At 49.1% G+C, this 23,991-nt stretch overlaps 1 protein-coding gene across 1 annotated transcript in view; it reads right to left on the reverse strand.

The window, feature by feature from the left end:
- Window positions 1-1,212: 1,212 nt before the first annotated feature.
- MYOF (myoferlin) overlaps window positions 1,213-23,991 on the reverse strand; it is a 139,336-nt gene continuing 116,557 nt past the window's right edge. Inside the window, exons 43-55 of the mRNA XM_081104338.1 lie at window positions 22,215-22,370; window positions 21,622-21,713; window positions 17,854-18,024; window positions 16,958-17,106; window positions 14,734-14,873; window positions 13,120-13,208; window positions 12,934-13,029; window positions 11,259-11,400; window positions 8,935-9,034; window positions 6,901-7,091; window positions 4,847-4,956; window positions 4,315-4,462; window positions 1,213-1,958 (exon numbers count right to left, since the gene is read on the reverse strand). Of these exons, the coding sequence (XP_080960464.1) occupies window positions 1,920-1,958; window positions 4,315-4,462; window positions 4,847-4,956; window positions 6,901-7,091; window positions 8,935-9,034; window positions 11,259-11,400; window positions 12,934-13,029; window positions 13,120-13,208; window positions 14,734-14,873; window positions 16,958-17,106; window positions 17,854-18,024; window positions 21,622-21,713; window positions 22,215-22,370 (1,623 nt within the window). The 3' untranslated portion in view covers window positions 1,213-1,919. The remainder of the gene's footprint in view (window positions 1,959-4,314; window positions 4,463-4,846; window positions 4,957-6,900; window positions 7,092-8,934; window positions 9,035-11,258; window positions 11,401-12,933; window positions 13,030-13,119; window positions 13,209-14,733; window positions 14,874-16,957; window positions 17,107-17,853; window positions 18,025-21,621; window positions 21,714-22,214; window positions 22,371-23,991) is intronic.

Below are 23,991 nucleotides of genomic sequence, written 5' to 3' on the forward strand. Positions count from 1 at the left end.
GGTGTTCCGATTTAGCTCGCCCTGGGTCTCAACCTTTTCACGTGTTGAACACACTTTGAATGCTAAGATTTTTGGCAGAACCTTGGAGGGAATTAAAATGTTCAAAATATGAAACAATCAACAATAACGCCAAGACAGTCAACTGTGGTAAAAGAAAAATCACCATTTTCATACCATTTCTTGTTCCTTCAGTTCTGTGTTGCTCCTTGAAATAGGACTGTTTGCAGATCTCGCCACGGTCTGTTATATGAACAGGATAATGCATTCACATGTTTTATACCACATGCTGACTCTGATGGTGTTGGCATGGGAGCCACACTGGGTTTCAGTTGCCACACCACGTGACCATCTCAGCTTCTCCTCTGGACAGCCCTCCTATTGGTGGTTAAAAGCAGTTAAGAAGGAAAGAACCCAGATTGGCTGGGTTCAAATTCCAGCTCTACCATTCGTTGGTAGTCTGGCCTTGGGTGAGTTACTTAACCTCTGTCTGCCTTAATTTCTTCAACTGTAAAATGGGGTTAATAGTGTTCCCTACCCTTATTGAGGATTCAATGAGTTACACATGCAACACTTAAAACAATGTTGTGCACAGAATAAGTATTTTATTTTATTTTATTTTTAAAATATATTTTATTGATTTTTTACAGAGAGGAAGGGAGACAGATAGAGAGTTGGAAACATCGATGAGAGAGGAGCATCGATCAGCTGCCTCCTGCACATCTCCTACTGGGGATGTGCCCGCAACCCAGGTACATGCCCTTGACCGGAATCGAACCCGGGACCTTTCAGTCCGCAGGCCGATGCTCTATCCACTGAGCCAAACCGGTTTCGGCAGAATAAGTATTTTAAAGTAAGTGTTAGCTTTAGTTATTTATTATACTAGTAGCCTGGTGCACGAAATTCATGCACATTAAAAGGGAATTAATTAGAGGAAATATTTTAATATTGCTATTTGCCCTTTCTCTATAATAAAAGTGTCAGAGATGAAAGAAAATTAATAAAATGTATATGAAAATCTTCCTCCTGTCAGAGTCTGGGGCACACCACGGGACCCAGAGTCAAGTCCCCACCCAGCCACATGCGCCTCGAAATCGCGCAAGACCCAAACCCGGCCAGCCCCACCCTGTCAAGCCCCGCAGGGTGGTGGGCGAGACCTCAGGTCCCCCAGCCCTGGCGCGAGGGTTCGAGGGCACGAGGGCGTGATGACCATTTGCATATTAGCTCTTTATTATATAGAATCAGCCTCAGTGTGACCCACTGGCCAAGGTTTGGCAGCACACATATAAAGGGCTTATGGCCAGGTGATATGCCGTGGCATTTCATCCCTTAAGACCCAGAGGATTAGAAACTGTCTCCTTCCCAACTCAGCCCACAGCCACACCAGACAGCTATGTGTTCAAAGTGCAATGCTTTTATTTGGGTTTATCACAGAGGTTGATAAACATTTATCCATATAAAATATCGTGGTATTTATCCATATAAAATATCATAACAAGGACTAAGTCTAACTACTCTGCTTTTATAGTGCACAGTCCTTTCTGTTGATTACAAGTAAGAAGACTATGAGGTCAAGATGCCGGAATTTTCAAATTCTATTTCAGCACTTTCCAAAGATTGAATTATAGAACTTAAGGACACATACAAAAAAAGACGATTTCTTAAAATGGAACCAGCCACCTTGAAAAATATTTCGAAAAACATGGTAAAAGTTTTAATACTTTAGAAGATAAAAGTGTTGCTAGTTGGCTTGGCCTCCAGGACCCGCACCCCCGGGGAGCTGCCAGGCTTCGGTGAAGTAGTGTAACTTGCCCTTGGAATGTCGTCTCAGACACAGACAAAATCGCTCTTGCTTTTGGTCCAGAAACACAGACAGGGCTCCCTCCTTGCTGATGACTCTGGCAAAGAAACTTTGGCTTTTATTATGCGTTTGGCCTCACGATCTTCATTGACAAATAGTTCTGGAAAGGAAGCAAAGACAGCGTAAAATATATATACTTAAGCGAGGGGTTTCTCAGCCTTGACACCACTGACATTAAAGACCAGATGATTCCTCCTTGTTGGGGGCTGTCCTGGATGTTGCAGGATGTTCGGCAGCATCCCTGGCCTGTCCCCTACCCACTAATGCCAGTAAGTAGCACACCCCCGTTGTGACAAAATGTCTCCAGACATTGCTAAATGCCCTCTGGGGAGCAAAATCTCCCCCAGGTGAGAACCACTATTCAATAGGATCTAGGTCAAGCAAAAGAAATAACTATGAGGAGTTTTTTAAATGGTCAAGACAGACTGACCTATAACTAGAAAACAGTGTACATGTACTTATAGTGAAACTGAAAGTATTATACTGGGGGAAACAAAGATATGACATCGCAGCTGTTGTGGTTTTGTGGCTATGCTCCTCAATACAAACTACTCTATTATGATTAATACTAGAGGCCTGGTGCACGAAATTCCTGCGTGTGTGTGTGTGTGTGTTTATCCCTCAACCCAGCCTGCACCCTCTTCACCCTCTCCAATCTGGGACCCCTCGAGGGATGTCCGACTGCCTGTTTACAGCCAGACATCCCTCTCACAATCCAGGACTGCTGGCTCCCAACTGCTCGCCTGCCTGCCTGCCTGATTGTCCCTAACCACTTCTGCCTGCCAGCCTGATCACCCCCTAACCACTCCCTTGCCAGCCTGATCGATGCCTAACTGCTCCCTTGCCAGCCCTATTGCCCCTAACTGCCCTCCCCTTCTGGCCTGGTCACCCCTAACTGCCCTCCCCTGCAGGCCTTGTTACCCCCAATTTCCCTCTCCTGCAGACCTGGTCGCCTCCAACTGTCCTCCTCTGCAGGCCTGGTTGCCCCCAACTGCCCTCCCCTGTTGGCCTGGTCACCTCTAACTTTCCTCCCTTGCCAGCCTGGTCTCCCCTAACTGCCCTCCCCTGCAGGCCCGATTGCCCCCAACTGCCCTCCCCTGCTGGCCCGGTCACCCCTAACTTCCCTCCCTTGCCAGCCTGGACATCCCTAACTGCCCTCCCCTGCAGGCCCGATTGCCCCCAACTGCCCTCCCCTGCAGGCCTGGTTTCTCCCAACTGCCCTCCCCTAAAGGCCTGATCGGCCACAACTGCCCTCCCCTGCCGGCCATCTTGGGGTGGCCATCTTTGACCACATGGGGGTGGCCATCTTGTGTGTTGGAGTGATGGCCAATTTGCATATTACCTTTTTATTATATAAGATGAATTGAAGTAAGAGTATTTGAATGCCTGGCAAACTGGTCTTTAATGTCCCCACCTTGTTGAAACCATTCTCAGCAATTGGGTCTTGTGGTTATTTGTTGATATCTCTATAGCAGTTTGCCTCTCATAGTAGGTTACTTGTTCATATGTCTGCTTGTCCCTGGGCTATGAACTACTTGTGGGTAGAAATCATGCCTTGGTTATGTGTGTACCCCAAATCCTAGCCTATGGTAGATACTCAATAAATTCCTTGAATAGTGGAATGAAAGCACTACTTGTAGGCACACTGGCAAAATCCCCACTTGGACTTTCCTTTATGACTGGGATGATTAAGGGAAAGTTACGGGGGAGGTTATGTGATGTGGGTCTTAAACAATGAATAAGATGTTGATAGACAAAACATGGACAAAGGAACAGCACTGGCAAAGACATCCTGGCAGGTAAGAGCAATACTTGTTGCGGGTGTGTGTGTGTGTGTGTGTGTGTGTGTGTGTGTGTGTTATTATCTAGTTTGGGTGGAGTTCAGGGTTTGTGTAAATGTACAGGGGTCCCAGATTTGGGGATCTGTGAATGCTAGGTAGGACAAGAAGTCTGAAGGCAGGAAGATCAGTTAGAAATGCTGGCTATAGTCCAGACATATATTGATAAAGGCCCGAGAGATTTCTCCTAGAATTCCTGACACCAAAATTATTTTCAGGCCATAAAGTTTGGCCTGGAATTCGTGAAACCATAAGCATGCAATTCTAACCACAGGACACGTTACTTTAAATTTTCCAAAGGCTGAAGGGTTGTGAGACCACAACTCCTAAGTAAGTCATTCTTCTGAAGAGCATCCAAGGCAAGTAAGTACCAAGTTAGATGACCAACCACAGTTCACACACACACACACACACACACACACACACACACACACAGCCAGGACAAGGAGCAGGGACACACATACACACACACACACACACATACACACACACAGCCGGGACAAGGAGCAGGACACACACACACACACAGCCGGGACAAGGAGCAGGACACACACACACACACAGACACACACACACATACACACACACACACAGCCGGGACAAGGAGCAGGGCCGCACCGGTAAGGAGTACAGGAGCACAGCCACGAAGAGCAGCAGGACCAGCAGGAACAGCAGGCCGATGATGACCCACTTAAATCGGCGCCACACGATGAACTTCATGGTCTTACACGGGTTGGTGAACCAGAGGAAGGAGGTTTCCGGTCGGCTGCATTGCAAAGAAATGGTTTTACCTACCCAACTCAGGAGGGACAGACATTTCACTGCAGGGCATAACACCATTTAAAAAATATATTAAATAACACTTATAAAGTCAAGAAAAGATATTATTTCCCTTAGTTAGCAAAGAAAGATTCTTGAACCTTTTATAACTTCCTAAGATGTTGAAGGGACCCTGGACTTTGGTTTCAATGGAAAGGAGAGTGATTAACATAAAGCCAGATCACCAGCCTTTCTACCCCCAGCCCCCACTATTAAATAGAAAATTAGAAGGACAAGAGCTAATCCAGTCTATTAAGCCAATTGGAAGGGGGGCTTTCAGTCTGCAGGTGTTTAGGGATGAGAGGACGCCGAGAACAAAGAGGGCTCTCACTTTGGTGGGTCCAGCTTGGGGTTCATGTTGGGTTCATCCCGTCCCTTCCCGGCTGGCCTCTCATCGGCCTCCTTCTCATTAAGGATTTCCAACGTCATCTCCACTTTCCCCTTCAGTAAAGCAGAACAGGTTAAACACATGACATCACGCTTCACAAATATTTTCACTTCAGCCCAAGGAGTATTCCCCGAGCAGCGATTTTTATTCTTGTAAAACAATCCCGAGATTGCCTTGGATTTTCCTCAGGAGATTTCATCACATTTCCTCTTCCATGTGTTTCTGAACTGGCTCCTTGTGGGAACCCGAGAGGACAAATTGCTCCCCCTCCTCCCTGCTCCCTGCCTGTCACTCTCTGGATCCCCATCATTCTTTCTCCCATCCATCTCCTTGCCTCTGCACACACCTTCCTTTGTAACTCTACTTGGACACAGATTAACCTGAGTACTGCTAATAACAATGTCTAATATGGATGGAGCATGAACTGTAGGCTCCCAGGCAGCCCACATGCTTCAGGCTGACCACGGACCACCCACGGTGCAGAGCTGTGCAGATACTCAGTGGGGCCTCAATGTATGCTAACAGAGTAAACAAATGAGTGAGTGAATGAATGGATGCTGTCTCTCTGGGCCCTGCTCACCCCTTCCTTAGGGATCATCTTGTGTAATGCTCATTGCTATCCTATAAAGCAGGGACTGTTGCTGTCCTCAAGTGCACATGAGGAAAACAGGCTGTGAGAGGTCCAGAAACTTGCCACTTGGATAGCCAGGCTTAACCAAGGTTGTAACAATCTTTCTAGAATCCTGAAAAGCCAGACTAAGTCAACAACAATTTGAGAACCTCGACCCCGAGATTCGTTTAGGTGGTGGAGCACTGATGCCTCTATGTTGATGAGCCAAACAAAGCAACGTGTCTGACTACAACAAGGTGCTCCATCTCTCCCAGCCTGGCTTTGAGCCTATAAAAAGGGGATAATGTCTAGTTGATGGGGTTGCTAGCAGAACGAGATTACGTGCAAAGTCATCCCTAAGTGGCAGACAGCAGATAAGTGATTTCCTGGGCCAGCGTGGGGGGAGTGATGGACTGCAAAGGGCGCAAGGAAACTTTTGAGGCTAATGGGAATGTTCTCTCTCTTGATTACAGTGGTTTCATGAGTGTATGCAACTGTCAACAAAACTCATCAAAGTACACTCTGGAATGGGTGCATTTTATTTATATAAATTAGACCTCAAAGCTGTTTTAAGAAACAAGAGTATGAATGTAAGGCATTTAGCATATTGACTGCTTCATAATTAGTGATGCGGAATGTTAACTATTATTAATACATAAGGAATTAGGTAGTCTTTTGTGCCAGAGCATAGTGTCCTGCACTCTCTTTTGTTTTTAACAGTTTGATTTTTAGAGAGAGAAGAAGTAGAGGGAAAGAGAGAAACATTGATATGAGAGGGTAACATTGATCGTGTGCCTCCTGCAGCCCCCTGCTGCGGATACAGCCCACACTCTGGGCATGTTCCCTCGACCTGAATTTGAATCAGCCACCTTCTGGTGCACGAAACAACGTCCAACCAGCTGAGTCACACTGGCCAAGGTGACCTGCACTCTCGCTTCTATGTCAGAATATAGCTTGAGTTCTCCAAACTTGCTTGTAAGTTAAAGCCTTCTTGCTCAATGAATGTCAGCATCTCTGCTTCTTCTATCTTTTATTTTTTTTTAATTTATGAAAACAGCTCAAACGTGAAGTTCCCTTTTCTGTACGGAACTGCACTAATAGCTCAGCATAAATAAGGCTTCTTGGTGAAGGCGGGTCCCACAGTAGTGCAACCACTCTGGCTCTCAGTTTTTTTGACAATTCCTATACCTCCACCTTCCACTCAACCCCCAATATTTGCTCATGGACACCTTCTCTTGTGATCCCAGGTACAAGCCATTCTCGTAACCTAAAGTCCCGGCAATTTAACTCTCCCTTATCTTATCTGGAGTAAATCTGTTGATAAAGAACAAAATCTAAATGATAAGATCTAAATGATGAACGACCCCCAGCCAGGAAATGCTCCTACCGCCATCACCCGAGAGCCGTCTTTGTCTGCATAGCATGGCCACCAGCCTCGCATGGACTTCTGCTCGAAGAGGGAGGCAGTTTTCACTTTAAGGGGGTCCATGGCTTTGAGGTCCGGAATCATGTCCAAATGGCATTTCTCGGATGATTTTGCTGGAATGATGGTGCGATGCAAATCAAGTTCCAGGAAACCTAGCCAGGGAAACAGTAAACTCCAATAAGCTTTGCGTGGGTCAGTCATCCTTTACCCGGGAACAGAATGCCCTGCAGAAGAGGCAGACAGTGGTCCTCAACAGGTAATGAGTGCGTTAGAGAAAGGCACCCTGGTTGACGCAGAAAATTCTTTCCAGATAGGATGGAAAGTGGCAGGAGATATACCTGCCCACCACTCGCATCTCACAGAGGACCACATGTTTTATTTCTCAAAGACAGGAGCATAAACAGAGTTTGTCTACAAGCTCAAAATAGTGAAAATGTCTGTAGACAAAACTCCCATGAACCTGGATCTGAAAGTTGCTCATATTCGTTCTGAACTGCCCTGAACACGGTCACGTGGCTTTGGGGAAAGACACCTGGTACTTGGAACATGGGCCGCTCTATGGAACAGTCCGTTCCAGTCTCCTGGGGTAAACCTCAGAGACAGGAGCTTGAGGAGGAACATAACAGCTCAACAGAAAATGCTCTCCGGGAGCTAGGAAGCCCACCAGGCTGCCTGGAGAAGCGCACTTTCTCTTCTGTGATGTGAGGCATTGACGCGTCAGTAGCGCTTTAACAGGCTGTCTTTGGGGTTTGGGACCTCCTGTGGGAAATGGGTTTGTGTTATGGACCACTGGGACAGAGGTGGCCTTCAACAGTGGCAGCAAAGAGCAAGAGGGAGAGTGGGGCAGAGTCTCTCTAAACCGCAAGCTAAGAAACAGCCCTTCGTCTTAGAACGGAGCCACAGGCCACAATTCACTCAGCCTTTCTTGAGCTCATCCCTGCTTATTTCTCGGCTCTTCTTTGGGCGGTAACTATAGCCATTTGCCCATAACATGCGTAAGTTTAAGGAGTATGGTGTGTTGATTTGATACATCTACATAGTGCAATGTGATTTGTCAGAACAGTTTCTTATTACCACGTGTCAGGCACTGTGGCGGTCAGGCTACACATCCTGGCTTAGGGGTCAGACCTTGCCAAAAGATGACAGTGGGAAAACCACTGATGGGCCCTAGGGAAGAGCCAAAGACCCCAGGGAAGGCAAAAGCCTGTATTTATTTTTAATTTAATTTTAAAATATGTTTTTATTGATTTTAGAGAGAGAGGAAGGCAGAGAGAAAGAAGCAGATGTGAGAAACATCCTGACAGGGAATCGAACTGGCGACCGTTCTGTGCAAGAGACGACGCTCAACTGACTGAGCCACACCAGCCATGGCCAAAGGCATGCATTGAAAGAGTGGGAGGAAGAAATAGAGCCGGCCAAGGAGACAGACCTGGGGCCTGGGGGAGAGAATATCAGAAGAGCTACTTTGGTGGTGGTTGGGGGTGTGTGTGGGGGGGAATGCGTGCCAAGAAACAGACAAGCCCACAGGACATGTGGGTGGTACTTACCAGGTACCTTTAGCCCCAGAGGAGGCTGAACCTGGGGGAAAGATCAATGGCTGGGCATTACAGACCTCAGTAAAGTTTGAGAGCAGCAGCCTGGAGGAGGTGCTGAGGAGAGAAAGTGGATGGTTTGGAAGTAAAGCAGGCAGGGGTGTGGCATCCTTTTGTGAAAACAGGATTTGAGTCTTAACAGCAAGACAGAAACTGGTACAAGAGCCTCCACGGGGCCTTTGAGCCCACAGAAAGGGGTGGCATTCACTGTGCCCCCTGCTCAGAGGACCCGAGACAGCAGATGAGGAGGCCACAGTGCCCAGAGGACATTCAGGGCATGAGTGAGCCCCACCTGCACTTTCTTGCAGAACTGGAGATTTAAATACTTGATTCCAAGCTTTAATTCATTTCACAAATTCCAGGCACAAATTCGTAGAGAAAAATATCCAAATGGAAGCCCTACCCAAGTAGTCATCCAGAGAAAACTTGTCATTATCCCAAATCTGGATGATCAGTCTGGGTGGCATCCGAAATTCGGTTTGGTCGATACTCCAGAAATGCTCCTAAAATGACAAGAGAAACAGACAAACCAAATTACACTGATGAGTGGATTCTGACACCCTCCCCTTGGAAAGTCCAGTACCAAGGCATTGGGGCCTTCTCTCTCCTTTGCACCCCTCTCCCCTCAGCCCTAGCCCTCCACCCACGCGTAAGGAGGACAGGTGGGCTCCCCGGGACATCTCAGGCCACCAGCCGGGTGGCAAAAAGGATGTCCCAGGCAGCTCCCAAACAGAAGGCTCCCTGCCATGTCCCCATCAGTGTGACTTCCTGGAGTTTGGGGATTGTTCTCCTCTCACCCCACCCCTCCCCTACCCCCGAAGACCACTGTGGCTTGCTTAGATTATCCTCCAAAGCCAGGAGGTTCTAGGCCAGCCCACAGTATCCCCTACTGGGGTGTTTCTTCTGCTCAGCCACCTCTGCACACCCACAGATCTTCCGCCCACCCCACACGGATGTCTGAGCACACCCATTTCACTGGAGCACCGATTTGGCTCTTTTATCACCGCAGATTTAAAATGTCCTGGCATTTTTGGCTTTTGAAAAATATTGCTGTGTCTTACATGCTGTGGTCAACTAAGACCCCCAGATTCCACATATTAGTCAGGAGGAGGGAGGACTGGGTAGGGTACTCCACGTTCTCAAAGCTGGTCCCTGCGTCTGCCTGGGCAATATTAGCCCCAAATAGTCACACCTCCACAGCCTAATTACATCTGCGGTCCTCTGGCCCCAGGAGAAAGGGAAGTCCCCCAGCGCTTTGGGAATTTGAAGCTCCTTGTTTTTCAAGTGACATTCCAAAAATGTGCCCCTTTGCAGGGCTCTGCAGGCCTGGCTCTGAGGGGCTTGGAAGTCCACTCTGCCATTGTCCGGCCCCACCTGACTGTCCTCTGTGGGCTCACGCTCCCAATACCACCAGGGCACGGGAGGCCCAGCTCCAGATGCGGGTAAATAGGAGAGGTAACCAGAGGCCCACCTGACCCACACCCCTCACCTGCCCGACCCACACCCCTCACCTGCCCGACCCACACCCCTCACCTCCCCGACCCACACCCCTCACCTGCCCCATGCCAGTCTGCATGATTCAACAGCAGGATGAGCTCAGTGTCTCTAGAAAGTGCCCTTTGAAAGCATTCATCTCACCTGGCACAGAAAGTGCTCCCTACAGCATCAGCACTGAGTAGGGCCACATGGGACAGAGGCAGGTATATTTCAATCAGGTGTGGGGAGAGAAGGTGACCAGAAGAGCTAGGGAACGTCTATAGAATGTGGGGGCTGAAGTGGGACGGAGGACCTATCTGAGACATCTGTTATCACTGGCTTCCCAGGTTTCACCCAGATTTTTCTTGGAGAGTCCCTTCCTCCCATCCATGCGATTTGGGAAGAACCGACTCCACGCTTTACTCCAGAGCCAGGCCAGTCAGAGCCTGCATCCCAGGCAGCACTGGTTGGTGCAGGAGCGGCACATGACCCCAAACAGGCAGAGTGAGGTCCAATTCCAGAAGCCTGGTTGGCGCCATCGGGGGTTTGTCCTCTTTCTGCTGAGTTGCTGGGAGGGCAGGATGTGAGCTGGGCCTCCACCAGGGAGGGAGGCCCAGAGAAGAAGGCTGAGCAGAGCAGTGGAGAAGTGAGAGCAATTTCTAAAGACTCCAGTTCAACCTGGGACCCGGGCATTCCTTAAGCCAGCCAGCCCTGGACTTCTCTGTAATGTGAACCAACAAATCACTTTTTGGATATAAGCTGGTTTGAGTTGAGCTCTGTAACTGCGAGTCTTACAAAGCAAGACCCCCAGGGCCCTGAACCATCATGAAACTGCCTCTGAAGAAGGGACATTTCCCATAATTGAATATTTTGCCTCTGTTTGGTTAGTTAGTCAAACAGTTCTGCTTATCATGGGAAGAAGTTGGTTTCCCTGTGACATACACTTGGGTTGTTGTATGTATTGATACAAGACCCCCATGTCTACCCTTCACCAGATCCTTCCCCTGGCCACCAACATGTTAGGGGAAGGAAAGTTACATTCCGTATACGTCTAACTACACAAATAGCTGTCGTAGCTGTGTGACGCTGGGCAAGTATCTACCCTGCTGTGAGTCTCAGAGTCACCATCTGTCCCAAGAGGCAGCTCAGCTCACGACCGCCAGGGTGCGGAGTGGCTCCAACATTCTCTGAGTGTCTGTGTCAAGGAAGACCCGTGACATCCACTTCCCACTGGCATATTTCAGAGCTCACTTTTTTAGCCACGATGCACAGTTGTTCAGCTGGGAGGTAGTCAAATGGGAAAACAAATCTCCAGTTAAAATTCCCTTCGCCATCCAAAGACCTGTAATGGACATCTGTTTTCTGTTTGTTTTCTTCATTGCCAGGAATCCAGCTGAAAAGCAGAGGCAAACAGGCTTAGGTTCGTGTGATTGACAGGTAATCTAGCCGCAAAATTGTGCAGTGATTAGGGGAGTGAAGGGCAGGAGAATTAATGCACTTTTCTTGGGCAGCTTCCAGTTATCTACGGAGCTGGGGGCTGATTTATGAAGGGGAGGTGCTCTGTTGCATCCAACACAGGTTGTAGCCAAATAAAATATAATTCCTCTAAAACCAAAGCAGGAAACCCTTTAGACTTCAGTTAACAGGGATAAGGTGAAATTTTCTGGAAAATATCAACAACTTAGCTTCTATTTTGGGAACGTTGGAGCTTGCTGGCTATGATTTTAGTCTTCATACTGGTAACTATAAATCATCACTGTCTGTCATCACTGCTGATAGGGCTCAATGAATATGAGTTAGTTCTAAATTTCAGCATTTCCTTTTCCATATTTTACATAAGCAAACAAAACAGACACGACTTTCAGCTTCCTTTTTTTATTATTCTTAGATCCACTCTGATCATATTAATGAGACTAGCAAGGAAGATATGTTATTTCCATACGCATACCTATGAAAATTCATTTCCATCAACAATTTATCATCTCAACTTTTGACATTTGTAAAGTTCCCTTGACTTGTGCCTGGCGCAGAGCAGACACTAATTAAATACCTGTTGAAGGATTAAGTGAATGAACACGCTTGGGAAGAAGTTGCTGTCACATCTGCCTGCTACTGGGAAAACTCCTGGTTCGGAAGTAAGGGCAACTCTAGATTTTAGGCTGGTAACGTGGTTGAATGCATGGTTCTCAACACTGAATGCACATTAGAATTGCATCGGAATCAACTGGGGAGCTTTAACATCATTGATGCCTGGACCTCACGGACAGAGAGTCTCGGTAGGAGGCAGGCCTGGCTGTGAACTTACCATCTCCCCATTGGTAAAATGAGGTTGATGACATGCGCTCCCCTCACATGGTGCACATGAGGACAGATCACTACTTGGAATTGATGATGCAAGTACCAGAATAATGAACGTTGATGCCTCCTTCCAGGCTGGAGGCAGGCACTCCGTACAGGTTGGAGGAATCAACGATTGTAAAAAATTCTGCTAATATTCCCTCTTTTCCATGGACACTAGCTACTGGTAATAAAATATATAGCAAGTGAAACCTTGCAACCTTTCCTTGTTTCTGAAGACACTTATTCAAGAAGAAATAAAAATGAACTGCATGACTAAGACGTCGCAGAAATAACAAATCTGCTTAATAAACTCAACAAAACCCACTTCTAAAAAAGAGAAATGGAGAAATAGGGATCAGTTCCTACAGTTATTACTGCCTCTGCTTATCAACAAGATTCATACAGGTTTTCTTTCCCTTCTGCTCTCTCTGCCTTTGCCTCCCTGGAGTTTCCTGAGTAGACTGCAGTAAGGAGATAACACACCTTCAGGTGACCCAGAATCCTACACCTCGACAGTGGAAACAAAGGAAGGGAGAGCATGCTTCGTCCCCGGAGTTTGCCAAAGGTGCTCGCATGCTGACCTTACCCTTTGACATAGATGTCGCTCATCTCCTCTCCGGTGATGCTTTTCTCGTCCAAGATAACGTCCTTGGTGTTCCAGATGATCACACGGAGGTAGAATCTAAAAAGGAGCACGTTTTGAAGGTGCTTTTTCCCTCTGGTCCTGCGCCAAGACCCTAGGCCAAGGTAGCAGGGTCTCAAGATTACTTACTTCTTGGCTTTCCGGGGTGTGATGTTGAAAGGAGGGCCTGGTGGGCCCAAACTCTTGGGGAAAACATCCACCCACATCTGAAGTTTTCCCTAAGCCATTCAAAAACGAAAAGAGAAATAAAGTTATATTATAGGTGGCAGAGACTACAGTTTTCATTCATATTTCCTACGTGAACCTCTGTCTTTGGGCCTGCTAATTGCTTAGTCCACGTAAAGCAAAATAAATAGATAAATAAATACATAAGAGTTGAAGGGCAAACCCAGGTGAATTTTATATCTTCAATGTCATTTAGGCCACCTGCTCCCTACTCTCACCCAGGAGTCTCTGCTGGCCGCATGAGCCCACCTGTATCAGAGTCTGAGCCCTCCTGGTTAATAAAATGAGGGGCTTCTCATGACTAACAGAACCCCCAATGCACACATACATGCACCCAAACACACTCGCTCACAAATACAATCACACATACACCCCTCCCCCCCCCCCTCACAGCCACTTCCAGTTGGTCCCTTCACTCTCAGAACCGTTCTCAAGCTGTCACTCTATTCACCACCACACCATCTACTTAATGTCAGTCTCAGTTTTGGGACACCCAAGGGTTTCTCCATTAAACTCAAGATAGAAAAATCAAAATAATGTAAAGTGGTATTTAATTTTGTCAAAGAAAGACTCACAACGTGGTGCTTCCAAAGCAGAGACTCAAACGATGATAAGACCCTGACTGTCCCCCCAGGTGGAGGACTCCCTGACATTGGCTCATAGCGCCCACAGCCGGGAGGAGGCTGGCAGGGCGGATGGTGCGGGAGCCTGACTGGCAGGTGTGCCACCATCTCCCCGAGGCCCTGCTCAAGGCCTTTGACAGCCACAGACAGGCCCATCCATCTGACTGGGAAGTTCTTCCAAACAGACGAGGAATGCCATTAGCAAACTATATCGACCATGCGAACCAATTTAAATTCCCCAAACTGCTTTTGGAGGTTCTGTAGACTCTGCCTTCATGACAAAAACAGACTGGCCTTTAAGAAGGTTGCCAAGGAAACCACCAGATTGGCTTCCTGGTGCATTGTGAGCAAAACGAATTAACTGGAGCTCTTGAAAACAGATATATTTTACTGTGATCCTGACTCTCTTCTAACTAATCTCCGGGCTCGAGGTCCTACAGTACATCAAGCCCGCTGCAGAGCATTAGGCATCCAGGTGTCTCCTGAGACCCAGCCGCAGTCCGGCCAAGGCAGGGCCACCTACCCTTTCCACATTTGGAAGTAGACGAGGCTATGCTATAACCCAAAAGCTCAGAAGTCTTTGACTGTCTGCATTATTCTTACGCATGGGGAGGTACCATGGGGAAGAGCCCAGACTCAAGGAGACCCAGAGACAGAAACAGACAAGAGACAGAGAGAGGTCCTGGTCCAAGTTTGTTCTGAGTCATAGTCACTCTCCTGGCTGGATTTAGTGAATTGATTTTTACAATAAATTCCCCTTTGGGATGAAGCTAATCTGAGTTTCGTTTCTATTTCTTGTGTTTCTAAAAGTATCCAAAAGAGACAAGTCCGTGTCAACACCTCCACTACATCTGGGGTTTGGATGGTGGGTCCTGGAAGGTAGGGAGCCCCTTACCTGGGAGATGTGGGGCTGGAAGGTGCTGTGCAGAGTCCTTGTTTCCACATGCTCAGGGACCAGCCCCTGAGTCCTGAGGATGTGAAGGGCAAGGCGCTCGTCAGGGGCCCCGAGGTGCCGGTGCAGGATTTTGTTGGCTTCTGGAATGGAAAGCGGCACTGAAGCAGGATGGGCATCTGGGAACAGTTCAGCCAGATGGCCTGAGGGCCTTTCCGCACATCATCCCAGACTTTGCAAAATGGTCAGGCAGTGCCCGTGTGCAAACTTCCACTTGAGAAGGAATCATTGATAGAAATGGCTCCTGACCAGGGACCCTGCCCCAACCAGGCTCACACCTGACTTGAAGGCTGCAATAGCAAAGGGACCAGACACATGAGAATGTGTGAGGCAGCCCTTGTTTATTTTGTGGCCAAGGCTCGCTGCCAGACTCTGTTTCCCAGACTCCCCTGCAGTTAGGCGTGGCCATGTGACCAGCCTAAACTAGAATGTAATGCAGGTGGAAGGGACATGTGTGTCACTTCTAGAACTGGCACGTAAAACCCTCTTGTGCAGAATCGTATATGTGCCTTTCTCTTCTGGATACGGAAGAAATTAGCAACCTTGACACCTGGGCTGAAGGACGGCTGGGCTGTAAGGTGGGAGGGCTGAGCCCATGCGGCACTGCGTGGAAGAGGGCCACGGACCTGTAGGAATACCTGCTTTGGATTTTGAGGAATAAACTTTTATTGTGTTAAGCCACCGGAATTTGTAAATTTAATTGTCCCAGCAGCTGGCATCACTGTGGCATTTAAAACACACAGCCCCCAAATTCTTCAACACTCCTCCTACTGAGGCGGGGTGTGTGTGTGTGTGTGTGTGTGTGTGTGTGTGTGTCTATATCCTCTCTGAGTCTGGAGACTTATTTAACCATTAAAGAAAGGATGCTGTGTGACTTCTGAGGCGAGGCGTCAAAGGCCCCGGGGCTTCTGTCTGGTCCTGTTATGGCACTCACTCTGGGGGATGCCATCCACCATGGAAGGAACATGGGGACCCAGGATTGCCCTGAGTAGGTACTCTGAGAAGGTGCCCCAACTGAGCTCCTGGCCAAGAACCAGCATCAACTGCCGGCTCTGTGAGTGAGCCACCTGGACAACCACCACGGTCGAGCCTTTGGATGACTGCAGCCCCAGCTGACACCTGCCAGCAGCCAGCTGTATGAGCAACTCAAGCGAGGACTGCCTGCTTGAGCCCTTCCTGGATTCCTAACCCACAAAACTGAGCAAAACAAAATGGTTGTTTTCAGCTGCTAAGTTTTGGAGTAATTTGTTACGTAACAATAGTGACTGGAACAGTCCTCGTGACTGACAGCTTTTGGGGGGTTACTTTCTGATTGTTTGGGGGTACCCTTCTCCATGGGGCCCTGTTGCTTGCCAGTTCATTCCTGATCCCTTTTGCAAGTTCTCATGTTAACAGCATTTCTTCAACATACAATCCTCCCTAACATTGACTAAGTCTTCTTCTTCAAAGGAAAAGATGAAGTACAGTGTCTTACAATGTCAGGAATCAACAGTTGGGGATCCAGAAGCACATTCAATCCCAGGTGTCTTTGCTCAGCTGTTTTTGGTTATCCCAGGAACCCTCAAGGCCGGCCCCACTGCCACCCCCTCTGGGAAGCCCTCCTTCCCTACACAACGCTGACTCATACCGTAGCTCTTATGCTCTATTAAATTAACCTTATTTCAGTCTTTGTCATAATGCGGAGAGCTGTTTATGTGTCAGGACAGACTGTGTTATAAATTACTGCTTGGGAAAGAGCAAGACCCAAAGCTCAGACGTGAACCAGATGTGAACTTAGCAGATTCTCTGAACCAACCCCATGCATCCCTGAGCCTTCCCAGAGAAGGGCTGGAAGAATATGGCATAAACTTGGAAGAGAAATTCTTGCTTTACCATCTGAGCACTTTGCATTACATGGAAATTAGTCAATTACTAGAATTTCGTGTAAAAGATCGAATGGCTATGACCTAAAAAGGTCAAGTGAAACATAAGACAGACAAGAAAATGTGTCCACTTTGACACCTGACATGACAGCAACACCCCACTATAAAGGGGCTTTTGTTAGAGCGTCGTGTGTGGAGTCCCCTGTGGTACAATTAGGGTACTGCTCTGCCGGAAACCCTCCCCAGAGCAAACCAGCAATAGAAAGAGGTTGTTAGACTTTGTAACCAGCTTACAACGTGCTTACCAAATTCATCCAGACTGTATTCTCGTCCTCCATATCTGATTCTACTTCCATCTTCGGAGAGGACGGGTGGTGGGAAGCCTTTGAATCTGGCTACATTTTTAAGCAGCTGTGTTGGTCTCAATTGATCTCGCCAGGTATTCACTCCAGAACTGTGAATAACAGCCCACCCCGAGTTACTGAAGGGCACGCGGTCCTTCTTGGATTCACCCACTCACACAGATGTACAGGTGCCCATGTAACAAGGGAGCCAGGAATGTGTTCTGCACTTTGGCTTTGCCTAGAAATCTGTTTCAAAGACCTAAAATCCACAGTTATTTTGGGCTCAGCCATTTGATCCTCTTTCTCCCCTCAATTTCCTCCTCTGTAAAAAATGAGTTTGACTGAGATGGCCATAATTATAACAGGCAAAGTCGTAAACTAGAAGTCAGGAGCTGTATCTCATTGGAAACTGTAGAAAGCACGGGGGAAAGAGGGACATCACAAAATTGATCAATGGGGGAGGAAGGGTCAGGGAACCCTTGTTTTCAAAGGGCAGGGAATTCTTGCCACCAAACATTGCCTGCTCTCAGTGCCTGGCATCAAGGAGGGGGGTTCAAAGAACAGGAGCAAGGGGACCAGTTCCCTGAGTACTGCTCCCTATGCCATCCCCACAGAGCAGGCTCTGCTCCCAGGGCAAGCGTTTTACATAGACTCCAATGTGAATGGCGCCCCCTGGAGTTGGGTAATGGTATGGCCCCGATTCTCCCTAAAATAATCCTACCAAGAAAAACAGTATGTGTCTGACTCAAAGGAGCAGTGGCTCCAGGAAGACCAGCGCTGAGGTAGAGAGCCAAGGCTTCTTGGGGTTAATGTTTAGATGGAGCAAATGGTCTACATTTATGGCCAAAGCAACTTACACACAATACTGCTCCGGGATGCCGCAGTGGGACCCAAACCGGGAAAGGAACCGGTTTTCCAGGTCAATGATGGTTTCTCCCACTTTTTCATCACGGGTAAAGGTGTCGTAATCATAGACAGAGATTTTCAAATCTTTTTCTTGAGGTAGGTAGCAGGTCAGTTCATACATCCTAATAAACAAGTGCAAGATTAGCCTCCCCGTGATCCCATGCGGTCCGCTCGTAAGGCTCCGCGCAGAGAATCCCAGGCAGGGCTGTGACTGCCCCGACTAGGAAAGCCAGGTGCGGAGGAGGGGGGGGGGCGGGGTTCTCGGTAGGTAGTACATATTCCTAACAAGAACAAGAGATTATACACTTGCTCAGGAGAAGATCACGAGCTTTAAATCGTGTGCCTAAGTTTAAGTTCCAATCCCAGCTCTGCTGCTTACTAGCTGGGATCCCAGGCCGATTCCTTAACCTCTCTGTGATCAGTTTTCTCATCTGTAAGATGGTGATAGTAATGCCCACCATCACAGTCAAGTGAAGAAATGCTTAGACAGCATCTGGCATGAGTGCATTGCTCAAAACCCAACGGTTATAAGAATTCTTCATTATAATAGTATGAACATTATTATCACATGCCTATTAACTGGGGCACCCAGGCATCTGCCCAGCTGGGAGATTAGTAGGGCATAAGCACCCTGATGTACAGCCCCGAGCTGTGCCTCTGCTCCATCCCCTCTTCTGCCTAAACAGAGACCACCGCCCCCTGGAACGTCCTGACTCGCCCCACAGGGCACGGGGAGTGGGGGTGGGGGTGGGTGTGTGGGGAGAATGAGAATGCAATTCGCCAACGCGGTTCTTACAGCCTTTCCAGAGCATCCATATTAAAATGCAAACACTTCTGAGATAAAGGTAAATAACCGAACAGCACTTCCTGTGGGAGGTGAGTAATGTGCAGGTCCTGAGAGCAAGATAAACGGAACAGCATACGCTCCCGAAGGGCGGGGTTTGGTTCCGTATTCGCCCCATTCACAGAGGAACGGGTCCCCTAGTAGGTGCTCAATAAATGGCAGAAAACTGTGGGAGGCCTCTCCCATCCCCGCCTCCGCCCCCCACCCCCACCCCCCATGTCTCCTCCCTTCTCCTTGCTCTCTGGTGTGTGGACTGGTTCCTGCCCAAACAGCCAGGAATGTTCAGGAATCCATATGAGCAGAGGGTGTGTGCCAATAGGGCTCTGGAGAAAAGCCGCCACTCGAGTGTCTCCTGGATAAACCCCAGACTTTAGGCCGCCACAGCCAGGAAGGGGCCGACAGGGGGCAGCAGCCACAGGAGAAAAGGAGCTTGGGTCACGACCACCCAGGAAGCACTGTAGCCACCAGTGCCCCATAGCAACACGGTTCCAATACTGGGTTCCAAGGGACAGGCAAGTAGGATGAGAACCCCTTCTGATGGCACTCCTCTGAGCACACTAAGGCTCTGACAAGTCCCGCAGTTATCCTTTTCAACCCAAGTGTCGTGGTGTGAGGAAGAAGTACTTTTTTCTTGGGCCGCACCCATTAAGATGTTATGGGAGACACTGACATTCCATTGCATGTGAGCTGGCCATGGTGTGGTCGGCATATGCTAAATGATGGCTGAGGGCAGGCATTTTGTCTCTTCCTGAATTCCTCTCCCAGAGTCCCCGAGAGTCTTGCTGAGAAGAAAGCTACCCTCTAAGACAGGCCAGGGACCACAGCCGCCTGAGGGGCTGCAGAGCCGGCGTCTCCTTGGCCCCACCTGGCTGGATGGGGGAGGAGTGGGGCGTGGGGGGGGGGGGGGATCTGCACAGACGCCAGACAGGGATTGGCCGAGCAGAGCCCGACAGCATCACTTCCTCCCTGGGTGGCTCCGAGCAAGACTTTTCCTGCCACTTAATTAAGCTTGTGTTTGGCTCCTCTGAGACAAGCGATTCAGACAGGGCTGCCTTTCTCCCTTAAAAGCTGGCTTCCTCCGCTTCCCTGTCTCCCTCACACGGAGCCCTCCTTCCTTCCCTGCGTGCCTTTTCCTGTCTAGACCTCAGGGCTGGATCAGGGGGAGAAAAGGAAAACGATCATATTGCGGAGCCAGAGGATTACTTCCACTCCCTGGCCCAGCACGTGGCCGCGGGGCGTGCAGCGCAGAGGGTATGCGCGTGTGTGTGCCTGGCGCCGAGTGAGTGTGAGGTCCCTGTGCATGGGTGTGACGGGGTGTGAGCGAGGGGACAAGGGTGTGTGTGAACCAGAGAAGCTTTGAGTGACAAAGACTTTCTTGTGTGCGTGTGTGAGCGCGCATGCACGAGAGAGAGAGAGAGAGAGAGAGAGAGAGAGAGAGAGAGAGAGAGAGAGAGAGAATGCCAAAGGTCACAAACCAACAAACATGAGTAGAAGAGGATGGGCAAGATGATAAAGATAGACATGAACAGGTAGGCCACATGTCAGCCGAGAACAAAGTAGTCTCCCACTTGGCAAGGTTCTTGGAAAATGGCCCTGTTTACACAAATGTTTTGTACAAAAAGAGCATTTTCCTATGAGTGGTGGCTCTGCCATGAATATGAAGCATTACCGGGAGTGTTGGGACAATCTGGGGCTTGGAGTCAGGAATTTCTACCTAAATCTTGGCCCCATCATGGACTAGGTCTGGGTTTTTCCTTCACCTGTACAGCGGGCCGCTGGTCCCTGCCCTGACACGGAGACGAAAATCAGGCGGCGGCGGCCACAACTCCGCCGTGTGGACACGGTGCCGACGCTGCGGCCAGGTGGCCTGGGTTCGATTCCTGACTCTGCCTCTTACCGGCTGGCACTTTGGGCCCTGATTTCCTCTGCGCCTTAGTTTCCTCTGTTTAAAATGGGGCTAAATGGCGCCTATGGGCTGTTAAATTTCTGAGATGTTTTATATAAAACAGCTCAGCACAGCACCTGCCCACAGTAAAAGCTTAGCTAATAATAGCGATTGTTAAGTGCGCACGTAATTTATAACTGAAAAATGCTGGTCCTAGTTAGAGGTCACTTGGGTTTGTCTGACCCTTGAGGAGTTCTGATGAGAGCAATGGCACCGCCCAGAAACAAGTCTAAGTGGCCACGATGACGAAAATAATGCTATTTCAAGAATCTTCGGGAACTGAAGGCAGAGGGGGCAGGACATTTTGACCCCATCACTTTCTGCCCCCTCCTCAGTCTTGATAACAGCCAATAATATGTATATTCGCTGGATCATAATGGAACTTGAACGTCCCAGAAAACAGAGCCCAGGCTGGATTCAGGGAGGGAGAACCACATTGTCACCGCAGGTAAGTCACCAGTTACCCTGCCTACCCTTCTTGTCTAGAACCCACACACACAGCGGCCTCCCAGGCCTTGGGCCATCCCTGCACCCATCCCCGACCCCATCCCCGCCCCCAGGTCTCAGAACCTATCTCTCCCAGAAGAGCCCATCTCATGATTTGGTTATTTTCTTCATGACACTTTTTACTCCCATGAAATTCTTTTACTTGTGTATTTTCATATTTATTGTCTGCTTTAAAGACTGGAATTTTTAAAAGTTTATTGTTGAAAGTATTACAGATGTCCCTCCCTCTTTCCCCCGTTGACGCCCTCCACTCTGCCCCTGCCCCTGCCCCTCCCCAGGCCTTCCCCGCACTATTGTTTGAATATTTGTCCAGTTCATGGCCGCAGGTTCAGAGCCTAGAACAGACTTTGGCACATGTATCCTTCTTCATTTGCATACCATGAAGAAACGAAGGACTGGAAAACGTGTAGACGGGCACCTTACCTGCCGAAAACCGGGTTGAGGGTGTTGGGTATGTAGTGGTCCCGATCTTCGATTACTTTTTTGCCCAGCGTTATTTTTATATACGGATCACACTGTGAGGACAAAACAGATGGCAGGTGATGTCACCGTGGGGTACCATCATCACTTTCTGGGACAGATGCAGGTGGGCCTCCATAGCCACTCTCAAAGGCCGTGGCCCTGCGCGCCTCAGACAAGGTCTGAGCAAGGCTTCCCCACATGGCACACGGCCAGCCGCCTTCAGGGAAGGCGTGTGGGGGCCGAGGCGGTGGCAGGGAGGTGGCAGGGAGGAGTGATAGAGCACGGGGGCCGAGGTGGTGGCAGGGAGGTGGCAGGGAGGAGTGATAGAGCACGTCTCCTCGTCTCGAGGTCACATCTGTAAAATGAGGATGAACCAGACCCATCCAAGCCCCTCCAGCTCTTAGATAAATGCCCCTCTTAAATGCACTGTTTTGATGGAGTATCTCTCCCCCAATGAGATAACAGATGCCCCCAAAGAAAGAACATGACAATTACTGTGGTTGATGACTGTAATTATCTTGCTACAGCAGAAGGCCCCACACCCAAACTCTTACCAGGCCATTGTTGTCCTGGGGCTGGAGCTCTAAGCCTCGAACAATGTAAATCCGAACAGTGCATTCCTGTGGGACGCTGTCAGGTAATTCCCGAAACTGCCTGGGAGGGGGCGGCACACTGGGGTCATCCGGCAGCGGGTAGATTCTAAAGGAGCCCTAGAGAGAGACACACAGGTGGACTCACAGGGCCCGGGGTGACCTGGGCAGAGGGCGCCTGGGCAGTGCGCCCGCCCCCCTCCCCCCCCCCCCCCCGCCCGGGGCACTCCAGGACAGCCGCAGGGGTGTGCACTAGGTGAGGAAGGGCTGCCTTTTGTGAAAAAGACAACATGTATTGAACTTTACATTCTTCCTGTAGGGAAAGTGAAATAATGGTAAAGTATTTATTTAATAGGTTACAGGGAGAAGGGCAGGGCAGAAGCAGGGAGACCGGGCAAAAGTTGGAGGTGGTTTGGACCAGTATGATGGCAAAGAAGGTGGTAAGAAGTGAGACTGCACATATTTGCAAGAAGGAATGAAGAAATTATTTTAAACCCCCACTAAAGTTCTAGAGTAATTTCCCTTTTTCTGGGTCACCCCATAAACCCTCTCCCACTCCAAGGCAAACTCCTGTTCATCCCTCGGGTCTCCGCTGAAAGGTGTAGCCTCTTCCGGGAAACCTCCCTGACTGCCCAGGGCCCAGTGTGTCTCCTGCATGCTCTCATCCAACTCTGCACTCACTCCTGTCTCAGCGCTGACTTCTGTGTCGTAATTGTGTATTTGTTGTCTATATTCTTCACTGTCACATTATACTCTCCAGGACCTAACACAGGGCTGGGTGTATAGCAGCGGCACAAAGAATGTGTTTTGAATGAGTGAGCCGTCAGGCCTGCTTAAGAGGCCATATATTTTATCCAGAAACCAGCTTAAGCACAAGAGAAAACACTAAAGTTGGATTCAGAACACATGGATTCTAGTGCCAGCTACACTCACTCAGCCAAGCAGCATGAAGTTAGCACCTAATATGTGCCATGTACTGGGGACCCAAACGTAACCTCAAGAAACCCAGTGTGGCACAGGGATGCTCTATAGGTCTGACCCTCATGCCATCTCTGATTGCTCGGTGGGACGCTGTAATGAGGACTTTGAGGCCACATGCAGGGTTCAGTGCTCTGATCGACTGGCAATGTCTGCTACTGGGAAGGACTGGGAAGCTATGGCACAGCTGCCAAGGATTTGCCAACAACGGTTGGAGGGAGGAGCAGTCACGAAAGCAGATACTTGCAAGTGAAAGGTGCTTTAATAGGGGCAGGAGCCCAGGCCTGTGGAAGCCTGGAGCAGCAGTGAGTCACTGCCAGAAGCGATCAGGGAACACTTCACAAAGAACGTGACATTTGAGCTGGCTTAAAAGAAGGAGTAGGAGTTTGTCAGACCACAAAGAGGGAAGGGAAGGCATCCAGGGAAGGAAGGGAGCCTGGCCCAAGTCTCCGAGTTGTGAAAGGACAAGGTGTGTTCGGGGCTTGGGAGGGGTCCTCACGGGATGGGGGAGACAAGTGGCTAAGTCGCTTGTGAAACGCTGGCTCCACCTCAGGAAGGAGTTGAGACTTGATCGGGTGGAAACCCAAACGCTATCTCTAAGCAGTCAAGAAGCATGATCAGGTTTGGTCGTCCGGGGGAATGGGCTGGAGTGGGACGAGAAAGGTGGCATGGACAACCAGTTGGGGCGTTGCCATATCGGTCCTGCTGAACGCCTGGGAGTGGTGGTGGGCATGGGAAGGGGCCCTGGATCTTGGAGAGGCTG

This window comes from Myotis nattereri (assembly GCF_964212035.1).
Source record: "Myotis nattereri genome assembly, chromosome: 13".
Classification (NCBI taxonomy): Eukaryota; Metazoa; Chordata; class Mammalia; order Chiroptera; family Vespertilionidae; genus Myotis; species Myotis nattereri.